At 60.3% G+C, this 21,332-nt stretch overlaps 6 protein-coding genes across 7 annotated transcripts in view; 2 read left to right on the top strand and 4 right to left on the bottom strand.

The window, feature by feature from the left end:
- The window catches only part of NPLOC4 (NPL4 homolog, ubiquitin recognition factor), a 36,214-nt gene extending 34,963 nt beyond the window's left edge, over positions 1-1,251 (bottom strand). The window contains exon 1 of the mRNA XM_081162596.1: positions 1,092-1,251. Coding sequence (XP_081018722.1) covers positions 1,092-1,106 — 15 coding nt within the window. The 5' untranslated portion in view covers positions 1,107-1,251. The remainder of the gene's footprint in view (positions 1-1,091) is intronic.
- Positions 1,252-2,828: 1,577 nt separating this feature from the next.
- TSPAN10 (tetraspanin 10) lies at positions 2,829-6,344 on the top strand (the record flags this gene model as incomplete). Its single annotated transcript, XM_081161983.1, has 3 exons — positions 2,829-2,864; positions 4,380-4,954; positions 5,705-6,344. 3 exons carry the CDS (start codon positions 2,829-2,831, stop codon positions 6,342-6,344), a joined length of 1,251 nt encoding a protein of 416 aa, XP_081018109.1.
- Positions 6,345-7,505: 1,161 nt separating this feature from the next.
- On the bottom strand, positions 7,506-10,825 carry PDE6G (phosphodiesterase 6G). Its single transcript, XM_081115540.1, has 4 exons — positions 10,604-10,825; positions 8,992-9,197; positions 8,492-8,532; positions 7,506-8,100 (listed from the first exon to the last, which is right to left on the bottom strand). The coding sequence occupies exons 2-4, from the start codon at positions 9,135-9,137 to the stop codon at positions 8,024-8,026; spliced, it is 264 nt and encodes an 87-aa protein (XP_080971666.1). The 5' UTR covers positions 9,138-9,197; positions 10,604-10,825; the 3' UTR covers positions 7,506-8,023.
- A 608-nt stretch (positions 10,826-11,433) lies between these two features.
- Positions 11,434-13,023, bottom strand: OXLD1 (oxidoreductase like domain containing 1). The gene is made up of 2 exons (XM_081115539.1): positions 12,897-13,023; positions 11,434-12,021 (listed from the first exon to the last, which is right to left on the bottom strand). The coding sequence occupies exons 1-2, from the start codon at positions 12,954-12,956 to the stop codon at positions 11,605-11,607; spliced, it is 477 nt and encodes a 158-aa protein (XP_080971665.1). The 5' UTR covers positions 12,957-13,023; the 3' UTR covers positions 11,434-11,604.
- Positions 13,024-13,134: 111 nt separating this feature from the next.
- On the top strand, positions 13,135-17,840 carry CCDC137 (coiled-coil domain containing 137). The gene is made up of 6 exons (XM_081115536.1): positions 13,135-13,280; positions 13,603-13,736; positions 15,012-15,231; positions 15,846-15,928; positions 16,092-16,171; positions 16,306-17,840. Exons 1-6 carry the CDS (start codon positions 13,150-13,152, stop codon positions 16,510-16,512), a joined length of 855 nt encoding a protein of 284 aa, XP_080971662.1. The 5' UTR covers positions 13,135-13,149; the 3' UTR covers positions 16,513-17,840.
- Positions 17,841-18,975: 1,135 nt separating this feature from the next.
- Positions 18,976-21,000, bottom strand: ARL16 (ARF like GTPase 16). Of its 2 annotated transcripts, XM_081115538.1 has the most exons (4): positions 20,841-21,000; positions 20,343-20,456; positions 19,652-19,767; positions 18,976-19,497 (listed from the first exon to the last, which is right to left on the bottom strand). In XM_081115538.1, exons 2-4 carry the CDS (start codon positions 20,430-20,432, stop codon positions 19,326-19,328), a joined length of 378 nt encoding a protein of 125 aa, XP_080971664.1. In that variant the 5' UTR covers positions 20,433-20,456; positions 20,841-21,000; the 3' UTR covers positions 18,976-19,325. The 2 variants fall into 2 exon arrangements, with proteins under 2 accessions (XP_080971664.1, XP_080971663.1); XM_081115537.1 differs by lacking the exon at positions 20,841-21,000 and having other exon boundaries at positions 20,339-20,775.
- Between the last annotated feature and the right edge of the window lie 332 nt (positions 21,001-21,332).

The following is a 21,332-nucleotide window of genomic DNA, read 5'->3' as shown; positions in this document are numbered from 1 at the left end:
CCCACAAAAGTTTTTAGAAGACCTCTTTCTAAACTCAAAACAAAAACCACCACCACACTCCTGCATCGGTTTCAAAAGAAGGACGGGATTTAATACCCCCGCAACCCGGGCAGCTGGAGGAGAGGGCGCAGGCGGGGACGAGGGAGGGGACAGCGCCTGGTCCAGGGCGACTCCAGCGCAGCCAAAAGCGCCGCCGCGCAGGGACGGTCTGAACGCAGACGCGAGAGCTCGTAACCTACTTCCAGAAGCCCCCGCACGACCAGGAGCCTGTTCAGGGGCGCCGGGCCCCCCTCCTGCTGCAGGGCCGCGCGAGGCGGCGCCGCCGCGGGGAAGCCTCGGCCTCGGGCCGGGAAGAGCACCAAGGCCACGCCGGACACCCGGCTGAGCCGCGGCGAGGCCTGCCCGCCGCCGGCCACCAGCGCTGCGCGGCTGCCCCGGGGAATCCCAAAGCGCCCTTAAAAACAACCGAGGTCCTTCCGTCCAGCTGCTCCGTGGGTTTTGTTTCCTGCCACGTTGACTCGGGAGGGAGAACGTCCCCCGAGCTAACGCGTGGCCGGGGCTCCGGTTGTGAGTGACCTCCCCCGTCTCGGGGCCGTGAGAGAGGAGGGCGCCGACCCCGGCGCGGAGGGAGTCAACCCCCGTCACGCGCCCCTAGACAGGCGGCTGTCAAGCTTCCCGGGCCGCCGGGAGCGAGGCCAGGCTCCCGCCCGCGGCCCCGCGGCCGCCCCACGGGGTCGGCCAGGTCCCCGCGCGGGGGAAGCGCTCTGCCTCCCCGAGCGGTGACCAGGCGCCGGCTGGGGCGGGCGCGGGGCCGGACGGAGCGACTCGAGCTGAGGAGAGGACACCCGGCGAGCCCCGGCCGCGGAGGGACGGGGAGCGAGGCGCGGCCGCTCCGCCAGACCCGCCGCCGTCCCCGGGCCGCGGGCGAACGCGAGGGTCGGGGACCGGGAGGAGCCGCGGGGGAGGTCGGGGGCCCGGCCCCGCAGCCGGCCCGGCGCGGAGGGCAGGCGGGCCGCGGGGGCCTCCACAGGCCGCGCCGGCAAATCTGCTGCCTCATCCCGGCGCCCGCTCCCGCCCGCCGCCCCACTCACGATGCTCTCGGCCATGGCGGCCGCTCCCGCCTCCGGGCTCGAGCCCCGGGCCGCCGCCGCCGCCGCCTGCCGCCCCGCGGGCCTCGCAGCCCCGGCCCCGGCCTCAGCCCCGGCCTCCCGCCGCCGCCGCCACCGTCGCTCCAGCTTCGCCGCCCGACAGCCACAGCCGCGACGTCCGGTGCCTCGCCCAACGCGCTCCCCCGGCCGCGCAGCCCCGAAGCCGGGTTCCGGCTGCACCAACGGCCGCGCGTGCGCACGGCGGCCCTGCGCCCGCTCCCCGCCCCTCCCCGGAACGCCCCGCCCTCCCCGCGCCGCCCCGCCCCTCTCCCTCGGCCCCGCCCTCCCGCGACGCCCCGCCCCTTTTCGGCCTGGCGCGCCGCCTTGGGCCCGGACCTCGCTGGCACACGGGTGGGCCTTGGGACAATGGCCTTATGTACCCCCGAAGCTGCTCTAAAGCAATACCGAATGCGAGCTGCAATTGAAAATGTTTTTAATTTATGTTTTAAGTTAAAAAAAGAAAGATGCCTTTATTAATGACCCATGCTAGTTATTAGAAACCCAAGCCATAGAGGAAAGTCCAAAGGGAAACAGAAATAACCACCGGTGGGTTGTGATTGGGAAAATGGCAGGGCAAAAGCCCTGGCTGGTCACATAGAAACAGAGGCACGATTTCAGGAAGGCGACATCCTGCCTTCGTGCTGTTACCATAAATAAATAAAAATAAAAAATAAGTTATTTTCCCTGAATCTAACCTAAGAGAAACACACGAATTTTGACAACGTTTTTAGAGAAACGTTTCCTTGCTGCAGAGATGTCGTCTCCTACAACGTGCCACCAGGGCCAGCTTCCCGGCCACCCTCTTCTGACGCTCAGAGGGCTGGTGCTCTGCGGGGAACACTGCTTGTCACTGTCTTAAAATTGTCAATAGTTTTAAACAAGGAGCTCCGTGTTTTCGTTCTGCACTGGGCTCCGCAAATTTTGTAGCTGACCTTGCCTATGATTGTAAAAAAGTTATGAAAACATCCAAGAAGCTAAAGTCTATGTTTTTTTAATCCCTGTGGTTCCATTTCAGATTGTATTTATTTAACTCCTGTGCTGGAAAAAGTCAGGAAATCGTTGCTCTCATTTCCTCCCATCCCCACCTGGTTTCCTTATTACTGTTACAATGTCAGTGTTTGAGACACACTCTGTTCCATAGTCTCAGTTACAGCCCTTATTTGAACTTGACTTGCTCATTCCATCACCAAATACTTTTAAGTGTCCACTTTCTGTGTGTCATGGCTCTCATGCTGGGGATAGAGCAGAAACTGGCATTTAGCTGGGAGCGGGTCACCTGGGACTGTCACTGTGAACCAGTTTACAGGGTTCTGTGTCCCTGGGTGAGCTAGGAGAGAAGTCGCAGAAACTGCCAGTCTGAGGCCAGCACTGGGACCCTGCAGTGATGGCCATGGGGGCAGCACCCTAACAGCCCCACACATGTGGTGCCCACAGAGTGAGGCCCAGAACCGGGCTCAAGAAGAAAGGCCAGCGGCTGCTTCTGGGAAAGCAGAGGCTGTCCTAAGCCCTAAAATGTGATTCCTCACATGATTCCGTCGTGACTGTGGTGTCCTGGTGGGGCTCACAGCTCAACCGGCCCTGGGCTCCCAGCTCCCAGAGTAGCTGGGGACACCGCAGCACCAGTCCCCCTGTCCCAGCCAGAGAGGCTGGCAGGAAGCTGCATACCTGTCCTGGTGGGGGATGGAGGAGGGAGAGAAGAGCCCTCTGCTATCCCAGGTAAGTCAGTGCCCTATTGGCTCCCCCCCCCCACCACCCAGTTGGAGAGGTTCCCAGGCCTGAGGCTCACAGAAGCTGCTAAGACTGGGGTGAGTTTTTACTAATCAGCCACTTAACCTCACCCAGCACCCTGTTTGGACTCTGGAATGTGACCCAGCCTTGCCTTTGCATTTGACCCGGTATGCACAGGGTGTGTCCATGCCCCGGGGAAAGCACACACTCAGGAGATGGAGCCATCAGGCCTCCCCATTCCCCTCCCCTTCCCCAGCCCCCCCAGCCTCCTCACCTCTCTGGGGCCCCCTCCCCCCTGCTCATGTCACTCAACCCAGTGCCAGCTCCTGGACAACGGATGGGGTGGGGGGTCTCCTTGCAGATCTGAGGGTGATCTCTGGCTCAGAGTGCAGGCGGGGCTGAAGGCCAATGTCCCTCTCAGTGGGCCATGGAGCTGTAAGACAATCCCAGGCCCGTGCCTGTGGCCTCCAGCAGCCCCGGCATGGCACCCGAAGCTTGTCTGTTTGTTCCTACTGATTTTGGGGGCCTGGAGGGCTGATAAGTAACCCTCTTCTCCACTCTGAGTCTAGAATCAATGAAGTGTCAGTGCAGAGTCAGGTGGGGTGGGAAGGGACATTCCTGGTCAACTGGATTGGAATGGACCCCTGCCCGGGCCCGCAGCCACGGCTTCCCCATTTGTCCCCCAGTCAGACTGCAGCACTGGCAGAACTGGGGCCCGCGGGTCCCCCAGCAGGGCTGGCGAAACAGGCTGTCCCTCTCCCCCTACAGGGAGAGACCAGAAGGCCCTCCCACACCAGCCTGTGGATGGAGGGGTTGGGCTGGGAGAGGGGACTGTCCATTTAGGGGCCAAGTGGAACAGGCTTACAGGCCTCTCCTAACCTCAAAGATCAATGAGCCACTTCTCTGTGGGAGACCAAGAGAGTGGGTGGGCCCTCCAGCATTCAGCACCCCTTTACCCTGCATCTTGGTACCTGTCCCCTGGATTTGGCTGAGGGTCCTGCTATAGAGCAAGGCGGGGCCCCTTGAAAGGTCCTGGTCTCCCGGGAGCCCCCTGTCTCCCCTTGCTGTGGGCCCAGCACAGCCTCTACACTCAGAGAGTGGGGGTGACCAAGTGCATCCTGGACATCGGGGCCTGTTTCAGAAGGGGAGGCAGAGAGGGCAGTTACCTGAGCAGGCTCCCCTGCCTCTGCCCCCACAGCCTGGTTGGAAAAGTCCCCCCGTGACCACATCCTTCGTCACCTAGGCGCAGAGGACAGCAGGGAGAGGTGTGCGTTTATGGAGCACGCATGTACTTCCCATGTCACCTTGCTCAGGATGCAGTCATCTGGCTTCCAAAGAAGCTAGGACCCGCCCCATCCAGCCTGGGAGCTCCCGTGTCCCTGGCTACCTAGGGTCTCTGAATCGGCCTTCCCCCACCACTGACCAACACTCCCTCACCCTGCTGGCGCTGACCCCAGCTGTGAGGTCACACTGGTGACCTCCCTGTCTCTCCTCCCTCTGCAGGACTCTGGGGACCAGGAGCCACCCCTCACTTACAGCTACCTGGGTCCAGCGCTCCCGGAGGGGCGGGCCTGGAGGGCAGGCCTTGGCAGAGGCCAGGCCCTCTCCCTCCCATTGAGAAGCAGCTGCCTCCAGTGCCTGACTTTTCTATCCAACTTTCTCTTCTCTCTGCTCGGCCTGCTGGCACTGGCCATCGGGCTCTGGGGCCTGGTTGTCAAGGGGTCTCTGGGGAGCAACTGGGGGGGCCCCCTCCCTGCAGACCCCATGCTGGGGCTGGTGCTGGGGGGGCTGGCGGTCAGTGCGGTGAGCCTGGCAGGCTGCCTGGGCGCCCTCTGCGAGAACGCCTGCCTGCTGCGCTGCTTCTCAGGGGGCCTCCTGGCCTTTCTTGTGCTGGAGGCCGTGGTGGGGGCCCTGGTGGTGGCCCTCTGGGGCCCGCTGCAGGATGGCCTGGAGCATGCCCTTCGCGTGGCCATCACCCACTACCAGGACAACCCTGACCTTTGCTTCCTCATCGACCAAGTCCAGCTGGGGCTGCAGTGCTGCGGGGCTGCCTCCTACCAGGACTGGCAGCGGAACCTGTGAGTCCTGAAGCCCAGAGGGGGCCACACACCCACATGTACACGCTCACTGGCACACACATATGTACACGTTCACTGGCACACACATATGTACATGCTCACTGGTACACACACCCACATGCACACGCTCACTGGCACACACATATGTACACGTTCACTGGCACACACATATGTACATGCTCACTGGTACACACACCCACATGCACACGCTCACTGGCACACACATATGTACACGTTCACTGGCACACACATATGTACATGCTCACTGGTACACACACCCACATGCACACGCTCACTGGCACACACATATGTATACACTCATATGTACACACACCCACATGTACACACTCAGGCCCAGCCAGGTGGACATGCAGGGACCGTAATGGAGAAGCTCAGCCAGCAGACTTAGAAAGTCACTTTTGGGCATTTTTTTGGTAAGGACGTCACACGAAACATCTCAGTGTCAAATGAAAATAGCTTTTAGGTTAACTCAAGCTGTTCCCTGGCCACTGTGTGTGTGCGAATCTGTGCGTGGCTGTGTGTGCACAAGGACCTGTGCCTGTGCATGTGTTCACGTGCGGACGGCTGCCCGTGTGCATGTGTGTGCATCATGTGTGGGCATTCATGCCTGAGTGTGCGTGCCTGTGCATGCACCGATGCCTGTGTGCAGCCGTGGAAGTGTGAGGGTGGGTAGGAGACACCCCGTGCAGGGGGCCCCTGCCCTCCCAATCGACCCTGGTGCCCTTGCAGGTACTTTAACTGCAGCTCCCCGGGGGTCCAGGCCTGCAGCCTTCCTGCCTCCTGCTGCATCGACCCCCAGGAAGACGGAGCCTCCATCAACGACCAGTGCGGCTTCGGGGCCCTGGGCCTGGATGAGGGTGCGGCTGGGAGAGTGGTGCACCTGGAGGGCTGTGGCGCACCGCTCCGCCGGTGGCTGCGCAGGAACGTCCAGGCGGCCGGCGGCTTCGCCATCGCCGTGGTGCTGGTCCAGGGGGCCGAACTCCTGCTGGCCGCGCAGCTGCTGAGGACCCTGGCTGTCCGCAAGGGGGTGGCCGAGAGCTTTGGACCCCGCGCTGGGTCCCTGGACAAGCCAGCCGCGGCTGGCCGGCAGCGGGGGACGTGCAGCGCGGACAGCTGGCCGGCTCCACCTGCTGCGCCTCTGCCCCCCAGGGCTCCCCTTCCCGAGGGCCGGGCCACCCGCTTCCTGCCCCATTCTGCCAGTTCCCTCATTTCGCTCTTTCAGAGGCTTCCGCCCCTGAGACCGTCCACTCCCAGTGCCCCCAACCTTGCAAACTGCTGCGGTCAGAGTGCAGGCCCATCTCCAGATCCCCACGGGCGCAGCCTGGCAGCCACCAAGGGTGCCCGCGAGGCCACGGGGCCGGAGGGCTAGGGGCTGAATGAAATCCTGCTGCCCAGCCTCCCACTCAGACTCCCGCCACACACCTCTGACCCCCACATGCGACCACTTCCTAGCCCTGCCTCCAAGGCCTCAGACCCCCCACCTCCCACCCCTCCTGGACCCCAGCCTCCCAGGCCCTGCCTAACAGCCCCCTACCATGTCCACCTCTGGCTCAAATGTCCATGTCTGACAGTTGCCTCTGAGGCCGTCCTCAGACCCTAATCCCCAACCACCTCTGACCACCCCCACCAGCCGCCCCCCTGAGGCCCCAGGGCTGCACCACAGCCTGCCACCCGGCCTCCTCTGTAGCCATCTCCTCCTCTCCCGTCCACTGTGGTGGTTGAGGCTGAAGCCCAGGCCTCTCCCTCTAGGGGGCTTTTTTGGGGAGGGAGTAAATTTTGTTGAGATGTGTCATTCATACAGTAAATTGCACCGATCTTAAATGGGCAGCGTGAGGGATTCTTACCTGTCTAAACCCCTGTGAACCCACCTTTGGATCAAGATCCAGCCCCACACTCCCTTTCCCTTTCCCTGCTGTCACCCCTGCTTGGGCTTCATCGCCTTTCTTTAGGGTGGCCTTTTCTGGATGTGACATTAATGGGGTCACAGAGGGGCCTTCCTGAGAGTCACCGTCTGGTCACTGAACCTGGTCTGTGTGGACGTGCACTAGGTGGCTTCTAGACGATGGCTGTCGCTGGAGACAGCTCGGCACAGGTCCCTGTCTGTGCGGGCGCCTGGTTCTCCTGGGTGTGGTGTCAGGAGGGAAATTGCTGGGTCACAACGGTGCCAGCCTGTCCAGCTCTAGGGGACACTAAGGGATGGGCTGGCCGGGCCACTGGGTGAATTACCCAATGCCTCTGCACCTGCTTCCTGCCCTGTGAGGTGGGGATAGGAGTTCCCTCCCGGTGCAAGCTGTTGTGGGCCCTCACCAAGTCCACCTCCTCAGTGAGGCCTGCTCTGGCTGCTGCGAGTGCATTCGGCCACCTGCCTTGCCCGAGTCCTATGGCCTTGTGTGACCCAGCCGTCACAGGTCCATGCTGAGCGCCTGAAGGGTTTTCTTCCCTCTTGGCCTGGCTGGGCTGCTGCTGCCCCCACCACCCTGCAGAAGCGACCTACACCCTCGGGCTCTGTCTCCACTCCCAACACATGGCAGGCGAGCGAGTGGGGGCGTGATTTTATTTTGAAACAGGGACAACAAGCGTGGCCATGCTGGAAAGTACAAGCTTCCCACAGGCGTGGTGGGTTTGGGGAGGCCCTGCTCTCTCACTGATGCCCCCAGGACTCCTGCCACCTACCATGCTGACTCAGTGGTACCAGCTGGGAATGGCTAGTTGGGGGTAGCTTGTCCTCACGTTGGGATAGGCAGGACAAGGAGCCGGCGTGTGCGGGACACTCCTGGGAGGTCCTGCCCTGGTTTTCCAGCCACAGGAGGAGAGGGTCTGACCGTCTCTTGGCAAGTCAAGCAGGGCCTGGCCAGCCCCGGAAGGGCATCCTATTGGGAGGTGGTGGGCTCCTGGTGTCAAGGGTCCTGAGGTCACTGCCCTTTGAAGGTCTCCCCACACAATCTGCACAATCCTGATGCCCTCAGCTGCGGGGTGGGCCTCCTTGCAGGAATCCTGAGGGGCGGGTCAGGCGGGCAGCGGGGTGGGTCCGGGACTGGCAGGTGGGTGCTAGATGATGCCGTATTGGGCCAGCTCATGCAGTTCCAGGTGGTTGAAGGCCTCCCATGGGCAGATGACCGTGATGTCTGTGAGAAAAGGGCCAGTATGTCCAGAAGGTCTCATGGCCCCACCGTCCCCTTAGGACCCTGTTATCCACACCCTGAGTGGTGAAAACCCTCCTTCCAGGACAAATCAGCTTTGGGGGTATTGAGTGAGCACCCACCCAGGAAGACAGTGGAGGCAGTAGGCCCAAGGGAGGGAGCAGCAAGGGCTCCTTTCTTTCCCAGCCCCTCCAAGCACCCGGTGAAGCCACTGTGTGGGAACGACCCCACTTCAGGGGGACCCCATTGGGGAGAAAATGGACAGGCTAGGGGTGTCCCTAAGTGAGCCTTGACCTGGGGAAAGTGGGAGAGCTGGGCCCCTGCACACTGTGGGCAGGGGAGTGGGGGGACTTGGTGGATCCTAGCATCGCCATACCTGTTCCTAGGCCTTCCATTCCAGGGATGTCGTCCCCAAACCTGCAAGGACACAGTGGTCAGGTCGGTGGCCATGATGAGAGTGGAGTGGGGTGTGTGGGGATATGTCTTCCCTTGAGTGCAGGTTTCTGAGTGTGGAGTGTCTGTGGGTGTGCCCTGGTGTGTACCTGTGGGGCTGTGGGTGGGGGGTGCAGGGACCCATGTCAGTGGGTTGTGACTGAGCCTCTAGCTGACAGTGAGTGTGCTTTCCAAACCCATTTGGCGATAAGTGCTAGAGAGAAGAACTGGGGCCCCCGCACCCCTGCCCTACCCCATGCTGAGGAGTGGGGGGCTCTGAGACAGGCCCTACTCAGGCTCTCCGGAACCCCATTCGAGGACAATGGGACCACCCTCAGCCAGAAAAGGGTGGCTAAGGCCCCCAGCCCCTGCCTCCCTCCTGTGCAGCCTGGGGCTGGGCCCCTCCACCCCTCAGAGAGGCGCCCCTTCCCAAGCTCTGCTTACCCTTGGATGCCTTTCTTGGGGGGCTTGCTCTTGAACTGCCTGGTTTGCCGCTGCTTAAATTTGGGGGGCCCTTTCCTGGGAGTGACGGGCCCCCCAGTCACCCTGGTGGCCGACCGGATCTCGGTCTTGGGTGGCTCCAGATTCATGGCCAGACTGGCAGAGCCCCTGTGGCGACCTTTGGCTTCTGGACTCCCTCCCTCTGTGGGCTGAGGGCAGACCAAGCGGGGGTCCCAGTCAGGCCTCCTGCTCCCAACCTTCCTCATAGGTCTCAATCCACAAGAGGAAACCCCAAAATGTGAGACCCAGGGGGCCCTCAGCATGACTTGGACAGCAGACCCTGCCATCTCCACGTAGGGCTCCACTGGGGCCAAGCGGGGGAATGAGAGTGCTGGAGGCCCCCCAGTACACCCCTCCTCTATCCCTGGAGCTGGGACGTGCTGTCTTGTTCATGGTGGCATGCCCATGTTGGACACCCAGGAGTGCCCAAGACAGGGGATCTGAGGGACGGGGGCGGGATGCCCGGGCAGGGAAGGGGCCTGTCTCAGCATGATACCAAATTGAACTGTGACACTTTCACCTGGTAGTGTCTTCCCAGCTGCTCACTGTGCTTGGAACCCGCTCTGGGTGCCAGTGTCACCTGCTGGTGTCCTTGTACCGCTGCACAAGTGACCTCCTCTCCTCTCCTCCTGAGCCTCTCCCCAAATGCCCTAAGCCCCAATGACCCTGGCCAAGGTCAGCGCCAGCTTGGTTTCCTCTAAGCTTATTAGCAGCAGAAGAATAATCCCTCATGGCCACTGGGGCCCAGAAGGTTCTTGGGATAAGCATGTGACACAGACAGGAGTGCTGTCCCCACACTGCATGCCCCAGGCACTGTCTCTTGGGTCCCCTTTCTTGCCCTCTGTCTGGTGGGCTGCAATGCCGGAGTCCAGCCTTGGGCTGCCGACAGCTGCCTACTAGAGCACCAGGGCTGAGAGTAAGTGAGAGGCAAGGACAGGTGGTCCCACTGGCAGGGAAGGCTCGGTGATGGATGCTGGGCACCTGGGATTGGGGTACACCTGCCATGGACCTTCCCTCCCTAAGGTTCAGCCTCTGTGCTGGGACCAGCACCAGCCCAGGAGGCCCAAGGCAGATGGCAGCAGGCCTGGGGGTTCTGGCTGCTCAGACCCCAATACCCACTCCTCACAGCCCTGACAGTGCAGGCCCAGCCAGATCCCTTCCCCAGTCCTGGGCCATGGGCCTGGCATGGACAGCTCTGAGCCCTGATGGAGCTCCAAGTAGCAGATGCTGTCCCCACAGAAACCACTGCTTGAGCCTCCCTGGCCCCAGCCAGGCCTACTGCCAGTGCCCCCTCAAGTTGACTGAGCGTGTGTGGCCTGAGACTCCCAGACCACTGCTGGCCTTGGGGACAGTCTGCAGCACTGTTTAACTTGGGGGAGTGGAGGTGATTGGCTGGGCGTCCTCTCTGACCATGGCGGTGGGTGAACTCTCACAGACCCAGGCCTCAGTGTGACGGTGAAAAGCCCACCAGCTTCCCACCCTCTGGGCAGATGCCCACTAACACCAGTGGGTAAGTGGCCACCAGGAAAGGTACCTGGGGGAGATTGATACTCACCAAGCAATAGGCAGGTCTCAGGCGGCCATGGGTGTGAGTGGCGGGCCTCCCTCACCAAGGGTAAGCCTGGCATTTATCCTGCGGCTGGGTAAGCTGATTAGGACTGTCCCCTGATGCCACGCTAATGAGATTGTCAGGGCCACTCGGCAGGCACCGCCTCTGAGGATTCCAGGGGATGGGGAAGTGGCTCAGGTGCAGTCAAGGGCCTAAAGGAAGGACGAGCTAGGGACAGGGCCAGGACAGGGAGGGGAAGTGTGATCAGGAACAGTGAGCAGAGCCCAGCTCTCTCCTGAAATAACTTATCTTTCAAATGAAGGCAAAATGCACTGGCTGCTGTCTTGGGCCTCCCCATGTCTCTGTCCAGTCCTCTGATTTCCGAAAAAACGCCTTCATGGCCCTCAAAACCCTGTGCAGCCAGGCTCCTATCCACTTCTTCAGCCTCACCTCTCATCTCCCCCTCTTGCTCACTGTGCTCCAAGGAGCCCTTTCCAACCCAGGGCCTTTGCACCTGCTGCCCCCTTCCCATAGCTCCCTCCTCTCTGGACTGCAGGGGCATTCAAGGTCTTTCCCAAGGGCAACTTCATGGGACTGGAGAGTCCTCCCTCTGCTGTGCTGCTGAGTAATGACAGCTGACCTGAGGGTAGGACTTCTGGGATGCTAGGATATGGAAGGGTGCCCTGGGATCATTGCCACTTGAACATTCAGGGAAACAAGTCTTATCTCACCCTCACACACTGGTGAAGGCTGTACATGCTCGCTGAACACCTGATGACACCTGCTTTTTGACGAGGCCACACAAGCCTTTCAGACAACAGCACAGAAGCCTCGTCTCACCAGCACAGAGAGCTTATTTATTTTCAGGGAAAGTCAGTAAATAATTCTTCCAATTCCCACCTGACACAAGCCCCACAAAGGGGCCACAAATAGAGGAGGCTGTGCTGCTGCCTGGGTGGGAGCTCCGGGCTGGAGCCCATGGGGTGAGCGTGTCCGGTCAGGCCAGCTCAGCCTCCACTCCTCATGCGGAGCTGGATCTCCATCCTGAGGAAGGCCTTGAGGTTCTCATCGGTCACATGCTCCTCCAGGGCAGCCAGGGCCCGCTCCCCGCCATCCTGGTAGTGCTGCAGCAGTGCCTCCGCATAATCCACCCACACGCAGTTGGGGCAGCCGCTCATGCAGCAGTTTGTGGGGGGCTGCAGCTCAGGGGGCGGGGGGTAACCGGCTTCTGAGGTGCCCCCGTTGGGCAGGGAGGACTTGGGATGCCCGGTGCCCTCTGCACCTGGTTGGGAGCCCTCCACACGGTCCTTTCCGAACTCTCTTCGCCCCTCATAGACTGGGATTTGGGCGTGGCACCTGTGCAGAGTGCCGCCTCCAGGAAGCCGGTGGCACCTGACCCAGCAGCTGGAGAGTCGGCCTGGCCCCTAAGAATGCAGATAAGCCTGTGAGTCTGCAGGAAGCTGGTAAGGCCTCGCCTGCCCATGGGAATTTGGGCCTCTTGTCAGGGGCAGAAGGCGCCACAATCTTCTCTGCTTCCTCACTTCCTATGTGACCTTAGACAAGACACTTCACTCTAGACTCGGTTTCCATCTGTAAAACGGGTGTGATGGTTGGTATGAGGGCGACACGATCCGACGGAGGAGAAGGGCTGGGTTCAGGGCCCGGGGCTAGGCCTGCGTTCCAGCAGGCGGTGGGCTGGGGGGAAGCCTGGCACCTCCAGCTAAGACGCCTCTGCCCCTCTTCCCACGAGGGTGCCCGCCCGCCTCCTGACCACCCGACTAATCTCAGCGGCCCGTCTCCCCACCCCCCCACTCCCCCCGTTTCCCTCTCACAGGAGCCCAGGCCGCCAGGTCACCCCACAGGCCCGAGGGCAGCCCGCCCTGCCTCCCCCAGCCCAGCCCAGCCCGGGGCCCTTCCCTGCTCCGTGCGTCTCCGGGGCACTGAGCGCGGAGCCTCAGCCAGGCTTACTTCCCAACTGCGGGGCGCACCAGCCCCCGTCCCCCGCGGCGTCCCCGAAAGGCTCCCGCGCACGGCGAGCGGAGAACGAGCTCGGACCCGGCTGGCGCTCCGCGGGGCTCTGCCCGGGGGCAAAGCGGCCCTTCCCGCAGGCCCGCCGCGGGCGCCGGCGGCAGCCGCGGTCCCCTGGGAGCGGGGAGGCCGGGCGGGCGGGGCGCCTCCGATCCCGGTCCCTCCGGCCCCTGCCGCTCCGGCCACGGTCCCGGCCCTCCGGCCCCGGCCCCTCCGGCCCGCGGGACGAGCCCTCCCCGCGCCCGCCGCAGCGCAGTCCCCCGGCTCTCACCGCGCAGAGGGCCGCGGAGGTCACCGCGGAGGCCCCGGCGGCCACGCTCCGCAGCAGCATCGCCCGCGGCCCGCCCCACGGCGCACGCGCGCTCCAGCCTCCGGCGTGAGCGGCGGCCGCCTCGGCCCATCGCGGCTCGGCCGGGAGCTGCGCCGCCCCAATGAGCGTGCGGCAGGAAGCGGAAGTGGCGGTCGTGGGGCGGGACCGTGCGCGAGGGCGGAAGTGACTTCTCCCGGGACCGCGGCGCGTGCGGATGGCCGGAGCCGGGCGCCGCGCGGCGGGCCCCGCGGGGACAGCGGGGCCTGGGGGCCCCGGGCGGCCGCAGGGGCGGCGGCAGCAGCTGCAGGGGCAGCAGCGCTCGGCGCCGTGGCCCCGGCCGCGCAGGTTGGTCTCTCTGCCCGGGCCTCTCCCCGGGCCAGGCCCCGCGCCCTGCCCTGTCCGAGCCGTGCGCGCGCCGGAGGGTCAGCGGAGCGGGCGAGCGGAGCCCTTGCCACCGTCCAGGGTGCCGCCTTTGCCATCCTGGACTGGGTCAGGGGCGGCGGCCGCCCTGGGCGCTCGGAGCGGCCTGCGAGGACCCGGCTCCGGGACAGCCCCGGGGAGGATGCCGCCTCCACCTGCCCCCAGGGCGGCCGGCGAAGCTTCGTTCCCTCTGACTCTGCCCACGCTGGACTCGGAACGCGTCTCACCCCCGTGTTCTCCTTCTTAGCAAAGAAAAGAAGAAAGTGAACTGCAAGCCCAAGAACCAGGATGAGCAGGAGATCCCTTTCCGGCTCCGGGAGATTATGAGGAGCCGCCAGGAAATGAAAAACCCCGTCAGTAACAAGAAGAGGAGGAAAGAGGGTAACGCGCGGGCGCCCCCGGGTGGCAGTGCAGCTCAATTCCCCAAATATCTAACGGTGGTCTGAGGGTGCGCGGGCAGGCGGGGAACTGACCCATGGCCGTGCCCCCAGGGCCACAGCAGTCGCTGGGGGCAGTGTGGCTTCAGGTGAGGTTCCAGAGGAGCCCTGGGCCTGGTGTAAGCAGCACTGATTCCCCCAGGAACAGTGGGGATCCATCAGAGGGGTGGTGGGGTCAGATATACTCCGAGGGAAGGTCCCTGTGTAACAAGCGAGGGGGAGTGGACAGGGCAAGCCAGCGAGGCGCTTCCAAGCGGGAGATGATGGAGAGAAGTGGGTGCTTTCTGGGGGTGAAGGAGGGAATTGATGACGCCCACTCTGACAAACCGACCTTCCCCCAAGGACAGGCAGGTGCCCATCCATCAGCTTCTGCCAGAGATGACAGGACATGTTGGGGCATGGAGTCTGGCGTGTTTTTCCTTTGGTTTAGATGTAAAATCAGTCCTGCGTTTCTTCTCCCAAACGCAGGACTGATTTTACAGCACTGCAGTCTGATAATTTCATCTAAACCTCAGGCTTTTCATTGGGGGTAATGTTAATGTGGGTGCCCAAGGGACAGTGAAATAGTCAAGGAAGGCAGAGGCAGAGGAGGTGCACTGGCGGGGGGAAGGTGACACATTTCAACCATGCTTATTGAACGAGCCCTTTTTTTGGTTATTTAAAAGATATAAACTCAATATACATCGTAAAAATCAAGCAGTTCTGAAAGGTATGAAGTGAGCTGTAGCCTCCCTCCTCTGCAAGAAACCACTATTCATCTCCTATACCTTCCCAGGGAAAACCTGTGCGTGTTTCCAAGTCCCTATGACGTAAAAGCTGTACCTTTCTGCACATTTAGTGTCCTGGGTTTTCACTGACAGTGGACCTTAGATCTGTCCACACCCGTCTGGAGCTCCACTGTGCTCCCCTATACCCGGGCAGTGAAGTCTCTGTGAGCCCAGGGAACTCACTCAGCAGTCACCTACTGATAGCCGTTTAGGCTGTTTCCCGTTTCCTCTTTCAACCGAGCTGCAGGGACGTCTTTGACATGTACCAGTGGGCTGTGGTGGCCCCATCCCTGTGGGTCCCCCAAGATGGGCATCTCAGATCCTTTTCAGCCACTGAAATTGGGCTGTTCCCTCTTGAGCCTGGTGTGGCCTTGGGAGGGGAATGACGGTGGCGGCCAGCCTGGCACCACCGACTCCCTCCTGCCTCTCACACTGTCTCCCCTTGTCCTCAGCCCAGGCAACCTTCAGAAAGATGCTGGAGAAGGAAGCAAGGGGTGTGGGTCCAGACATAGCTGTCCCCAAGTTCAAGCAGAGGAAGTGGGAGTCCGATGGGGCCTACATCCAGCGCATGGAACAGGAGGTCCAGCACGTGCTATTCCTCACCAAGAACCAGCCCGACCAGCAGCCCGAGGCCCAGGTGGCTCCCAGGAAGAAATCGGAGGGGAAGAAAGCGTGAGTGGGGGTTAGGGGGTGTGGGGTCCCACGATGGTCTACAGCAACAGTGTTTTGTTGCCAGAGGCACCCCCACCCCATCCCATGATTCAGGGAAAGCATGGAAAGAAGTTAAAAACCCCTGTCACCTCGGGGTTCAGGGAGGCTCTGACCCATGGACTTCAAGGGCCTGGCTTTGTCTTTGTGTTTCTCTGGGAAATCAAGGGGTTCTAAGAGCCAGAGCAGGTCAGGGCTGGCTGTCCAGCCAGGCTGGTTGCTATAGGGAGGTGGAGAAAAGATGAAGCTGTCCCCCCCCCAGGAGGGCTTGCTGACCACCAGGGAGCATATACACCCATGGGAATCAAGACTGTGGGTGGGGTCTGGGTGAGGCTGACACGCAGCCCTCTGGTTGGTGGACGCCACCATCTCTCCCTGGACCTGGACTGGGTCCTGTTCCCATGTCACCTTTCCTGTCCAGAGGAGATTTGAGAACGCTTAGCAGTGATCCCTATTAGCCTCAGTTCCTCATCTGTAAAGAGGAGATGCATCCCTCAAGGGCACGTGACCTTCATCACCACCGGAGTCCAGTGAAATGAGAGTTGGGAATTGGAATGGCATTGTGCTTTCTTGCCCAGGTTCCAGAAGCGGCGGCTGGATAAAGTCCGGAAAAAAAGAGAGGACAAGGCAGCGGAGAGGCTGGAGCAGGAGCTACTCCGAGGTGGCTCATCCTGAGGGGACTGTGTCAGCCCTGGGTGGGGAGTGGGGGCTGCTGGGCACCTGTGTCCCCCCAGGTGGGTAGATGGACACATAGCAGCTCAGGTGCTGGGTCTCCAGTGGTTGTGTGGGCAGAGGGCCTCAGGCATGCCCCTCTGTCCCTCCAGACACGGTGAAGTTTGGCGAGGTTGCCCTGCAGCCCCCGGAACTGACCGCCAAGCCCAGGAAGAGCGTGAGCATGGGCCAGGTGAGCAGTGGCGGGGTACTTCCCTGTTTGTCACTGGTCAGTGTGGTTCTCACTGGGCTAAACCCTTGGACCAGGCTCTTTGTCGTCCTCCCTCTTCCTGAACCTGTGCCCCACCTTCTGCCTCTGGTCCTCAGCCTGGCAAGAAATCACTGATGCTGGCGATGCTCTTGAGCCCTGGTGGTGTCCCCCAGCCTCCACCCACCTCGATGGCCCGACAGCGGATCATGGAGGAGGAGAGAGAGCGAGCTGTCCGGGCCTACAGGGCCATAAAGAAGCTGCAGCAGCAGGGGGCTCAGTCAGCCCGCCTCCCTCCTGGGAAGAAGCCAGAGATGTGTCTATAATGGCCAGAGACTAGGGCTGCCACACTGGGTTGGGGAGAGCAGGTGGGGGTGGGGGACACAGATCAAAGTCCTTCCCCTGGACACACCTCAGGACAGAGCCTGGTGCACCAGCTCACAAGTTTGGGAAAGGGCTCCAGTCTTTGCTCTCATCTTTTCCTCCCTCATGACTCTTCATGAGTGACTGCTCTCCAGGTCCATGCCCCACATGGGACATCATCTGTCCCAAGCTCTCATAGATGGGGCCAGTGCCTGGTTTAGAGACAGCTGGCCACACCCAGCACCATTCTGTGAATCTAGCAGTGCCCTCAGCTCTGTTCTGAACAGACAGGTCCAGGCTGAGACAACCTAGGGCCAATTCTATAATCCTGTATAATTGTAGATACTGCCAGCTTAGGTCGACCAAATCCATCACAGGCTCCCCTGGACTCAACAGAGCAGCACAGCTGGAGACGGGAGGCAGGCAGCGGGCCAGTGTGGGGAGGAAAGGCCTGGGGCGAGGGGTGGTCAGCACCTACACCACCTGTTCAAGGTGCCAGTTTAGTCACCGCAGAGGCAGGTGGAGCCCACCCAAGCTTTGGTTCTGATATGGAAACTGATGATGGCACCCACCCTAAGGGCATGAGGATCAGGAGGCATTTTTCACAGGGAAGCCACCTGTGAAGGAGGGCCACCTTAATAACTGTCAGTCCCCTAGTGGCAGATTAGGTCTGCAGGGGCACCTCACTGTGGACTCAAGTGATTTTAACAGTGCATTACAATAAATTTCAGAGTGTTTGGGGAGGTTCATTTTTAGCTTAAGTTGCCTCATATTTGGCCAGTGAAGATCCTGTATGTTGCCCAGCTGGCGTGGCTCAGATGACTGGAGCATTGCCTGTGTACCCAGGGTTGAGGGTCCATCGCCAGTCAGGGCACATACTCATGTTGTAGGTTCAACTCCCCAGGTGGGGTGGGAGGCAACCAATCAATTTCTCCCTCTCTAAAATCAATTTTAAAAGTCCTAAAGGGTTTATTATCCCTCTCCAAAAAAAAGAAAAAAGACCTTGTGTCTTTGATGCTGATCTCTGAGTGTCGGGCTCCTAGCTTTCAGACACAAGGTGCTCTTTCCCTGCCTGAGATAGAGTGGTTTCTGTGAGAGACCACTGCTCCTGGTGGTGGGGTGTGGTACTTAGAAACCAAGATCTGGGTTACAGAAATGCTCATTGATGCTGAGATGTCACTGCTTCTAGCCCATTTTTGCAGACAGGCCTTGGAAATGTAATTTAAATATATGTATATAACACTTTAAAATTCTGACTCTATGTTGATGTTTCTATTAAACTTAAATATTAGTTTTTCTTTGCATCTTTTGCACTGAAAGTGTTTCACAAATATACTTTATCCTACAATGAACATAAAGTGGCTCTAACAGGAAGAGTATTAACACAACGTACAGAATGAAGTTTAACATTTTTTCCGTTTTTGCTCTTATCCAACTAAAGACAGGCCGTTCAAATGTCACCTTAAGAGGTTCTTTTCTCTCTGGTTGTGGTACTGGTTTGATTTACAGTTAAGATCTTTTGTTTTCAGGTTTTAAGTTGCTATTTTTGCTTTGTTTTAGTTCATTTTTTGATTATGTAAAACATGGTTTACATAATTCAGAAACTTACAGTAAAAAGGGGGGACCTTCCTGCCTATTGTTGCCCTGTAGGTATGTCCTAGAGTTCACACCTAGTACTTTCCTGGGATCTTACACCCTTAGCTGAAGAATTGATGAGAGACATTCTTCTAACACTTCATGCTTTTAACCGGGCTTTGCTCAAGTCCTGAAATTGGGGGATGTCTGAAAGCCCTTTCTTTGGGTCCCAAGTTGTCTGACATCTATACGGACCTCACCAAAGAGTGGAGACGCTTGGTGGCGTCTCAGAAGGTGGCACCCAGCAGTGACAGGCAGGCCATGCAGAGCAAAGAGCCAGAAGCACTGCAAGGCCTAAGGCTTCAGACCACACTTGGGCACAGGGTTCCTTACCTAATTACACCATGTTGAACAGTGGCCCCAAAAAGGTAAGTCCAAGTTGTAACTCCCAGAACATGCCAGTATGAAATCTGGAGAAAGGGTCTTTGCAGATGTAATTACAGATCTCAAGATCATGTTGGATTTAGGGTGGGCTCTAAGTCCAGGGACAGGTGTTCTTACAAGAGAAGACCATGTTAGACAGAGATTTCAAGTTTGGCCGGCCACGAGCCAAGGACACTAAGAATTACCCGCAGCCACTAGAAGCCAGACGACAGGCAAGAAATGGATTCTCCCTCAGAGCCTCCAGAAGGAGAACCCAGCCCTGCAGACACCTTGATTTCAGACTTCTGACCTCCAGAACGGTGACCATAAACTTAGGCTGTTTTATGCTAGTTTATGGTAATTTGTTACGGGTCTCCCAGGACACATCCACCAATCAACAGGTGTTCTGCCAGCTCGAGGACACAGTGGGACACTGGGGAGCCATGGCCCTGAGGACCTGGCATGAGCTCACTGGCACCCGTGCTCAATCAGAGCCTCTCCCTGCCCTCCCCACCTGTGGGAACCCTGCCCTGGGTGCTCAGGAACAGAGGACCGGTTGGCCGGTCCTGCTGTCCCAGCCCTGGGAAGTCTTTTCATTCTAACGTCTGCTGTCAGAAGTTTCTGTAACCTCGGTACCTCAGTTTACCTATCATTGAAACTTAGCACAGAAGCCAGCCTTGTAGGTTCACTGGTCTTCCTCAGAACCTCCCGGGGCGAAGCAGGGCCATCCTCTGCCTGCACCCCACAGACCCCTCCAGCCATGTTCTCCACCCAACAGTCACCTGCCAGTTCTGTGGGTGTCCTGGAGCCAGTGCAGCACTCCTGTCAAGCCAGTGCCAGTCCGGGCACTGATTTCTGCCACGGTGATGTTCTGCTTGGCACATGCAATGATGTCTGGGAGCCTGATTAACGACTTCATCTCCTCTATGGTCATATAACAGGGCAGGTCGCTGGAGCAAAATTGGTGCCTTGTCAAAGTGGGCTCCACAAGCCTGCCCCAACCCCCACAGCACCCCTCCTTAGGAAGCCACCCTCCTGGCTACATTCTAAGGGAGCTCCTCTCCGGACACCCTCTGCGCTCCCTCTCGGCTCGAGGACCCGTACGTTTTATTGAAGAGTATCAGGACCGATGCTTCTGCAAGTGGTTCTGTAGAAAGGAGGCCCAGGAGCTGCACGCAGGACGCAGAGAGCTGGGTGGGGTTGGAGGCATCTATCATAAACTGGGAAGAAGGGGAAAGCTTCAGGGCCACCCTGATGGCGACAGCCCCTGCCAAACCTCCACTGGGCACCACAGACCTGGCTAGAGAAGAGCAAAATGACTGAAACAAAGGGCTCTGAGGACAGGTGGAAGCAGAAGGAAGGTGTATGAGAGTGACCAGGCGCCACTTGTTTCCACGTACACAGAAGTCTCTCTTCTCATGTGGCCATCAGTTCTCCCAGGATGGGTCCCAGAATTTGGGGCATAGGATTTGCCAGGATGGGATGAGGGATGTAGAATTTAAGCATAAACAAAAACACACCCACGGCAACAGGGTGGGCATCAGGCAGTTAGTTACCTGCAGAGCACGGAGCACTGCCCTCAGCAAGCCTTTCTCCAGCTCTGACAAGAGCTCACCAGCGAGAGCACAGGGATAAGGCCAAGTTCCAAGAGGGAAACAGTAGAGCAGGCCCCGTTCCCTTGACCAGCAACAGCTGCACAGGAGCCCAAACCCCATCCTATACAAAGTGAGGTCAGGGGCTAGACAAGGCCAACACGGGGACATGCTTCCCTAAGAGTTCAAAAAATACGACCCACCAGGAGTGCACGGCAGTTTCCATAGTAACTGGACCAGATGGGGCCCATGCACCCCCCCAGCTCCCGGATGGTGATCTTTCTGTGGGCCATGATGTCAGTGAGGTTGGTGCCCACCTGTGGGGGGAAAAACAGGATGCAGAGACCACCACAAGCTCTTTCCCACTGGGCTCCTCAACAGCAACGTGCCCGGCCCTTTACACTGTGACCTAACCCCCAAAAGGCCCTTCCTCCAGGTCTGAGGCCCTAAAGCAGAACCCATAAGGAAGGGGGGCTTCCAGGAGCGGGGCCCTACCCCTCCCGCTGGCTGTGGCCAACGCCCACCAGGGGGATTCGCTCCGTGGGGCGACCAGCTCCTTCCCGCTGTCACGCCCCACTCGCTTGCCCTGGGCGGTGTTTAATTCATCCACCCTCTGGGCTCCAGTTTCCCTTAAGAGCCCAGAGCGCCCTGCCAAACGCGAGGGGCACCGCGGCTGCGGAGCGTGCGCGGGCTGCGCCTACCGTGGGCCGCGTCGCGGGGGGGGCGCCCAGGTCGCCCTTGGCCTCCGGGGAGCTCAGCTGTGCGAGGCGGTCAAGGACCCAAGCGCGGCTGGGGGGGTCGCGGGGCCGGTCCCGGGCCTCCCCGCCCCGCCAGCTCCCGTCCCAGCCCCCAGGCGACCCACCCCGGCCGCCTGCGCAGAGGCCGCGTCGCCCGACCCCGGCCCCCCACAACCGCACCCCGGCCCCCACCCCACGCCCCCCCGGCCCCCGCCCCCGCGCCGGCCCGGAAGGATAGTCTGCAGCCGTTTCACCAACAGCGACTTGCCCACGCCCGCGGCCCCCAGCAGGAGACACATCCCCACGACTCGCGCCGCTCGGCCGCCGTAGCTCCGCCCCGCGGCGACGCTAGGCCCGCCCTCCTCCCCGCTTTCATTGGAGCAGCCTCGCCTTCTGGATGCTCATTGGAAGGCGCGGTCCAATCGGCGCACAGAGTCTGCGGCTGGCGGAAGGACC

Source organism: Miniopterus schreibersii (assembly GCF_964146895.1).
Source record: "Miniopterus schreibersii genome assembly, chromosome: 16".
Classification (NCBI taxonomy): domain Eukaryota; kingdom Metazoa; phylum Chordata; class Mammalia; order Chiroptera; family Miniopteridae; genus Miniopterus; species Miniopterus schreibersii.
Note: the sequence above shows the minus strand (reverse complement) of the source record. Positions and strands in the feature narration are given on the sequence as shown.

Bases quoted from the DNA above. Each gene is read 5' to 3' on its own strand.
- CCDC137 (XM_081115536.1), top strand. From the start codon at position 13,150: ATGGCCGGAGCCGGGCGCCGCGCGGCGGGCCCCGCGGGGACAGCGGGG. The intron at 15,232-15,845 runs GTGAGTGGGGGT...TTTCTTGCCCAG, and splicing joins AAATCGGAGGGGAAGAAAGC to GTTCCAGAAGCGGCGGCTGG. The intron at 16,172-16,305 runs GTGAGCAGTGGC...TCTGGTCCTCAG, and splicing joins AGAGCGTGAGCATGGGCCAG to CCTGGCAAGAAATCACTGAT.
- PDE6G (XM_081115540.1), bottom strand. From the start codon at position 9,137: ATGAATCTGGAGCCACCCAAGACCGAGATCCGGTCGGCCACCAGGGTG. The intron at 8,533-8,991 runs GTAAGCAGAGCT...GTGTCCTTGCAG, and splicing joins CCCAAGAAAGGCATCCAAGG to GTTTGGGGACGACATCCCTG. The intron at 8,101-8,491 runs GTATGGCGATGC...CTTTTCTCACAG, and splicing joins AATGGAAGGCCTAGGAACAG to ACATCACGGTCATCTGCCCA.
- OXLD1 (XM_081115539.1), bottom strand. From the start codon at position 12,956: ATGCTGCTGCGGAGCGTGGCCGCCGGGGCCTCCGCGGTGACCTCCGCG. The intron at 12,022-12,896 runs GTGAGAGCCGGG...CTGCATTCTTAG, and splicing joins CCTCCGCGGCCCTCTGCGCG to GGGCCAGGCCGACTCTCCAG.
- ARL16 (XM_081115538.1), bottom strand. From the start codon at position 20,432: ATGGCCCACAGAAAGATCACCATCCGGGAGCTGGGGGGGTGCATGGGC. The intron at 19,768-20,342 runs GTGGGTCGTATT...CCTTCTTCCCAG, and splicing joins GAAACTGCCGTGCACTCCTG to TTTATGATAGATGCCTCCAA. The intron at 19,498-19,651 runs GTACGGGTCCTC...ATTTTGCTCCAG, and splicing joins CTGATACTCTTCAATAAAAC to CGACCTGCCCTGTTATATGA.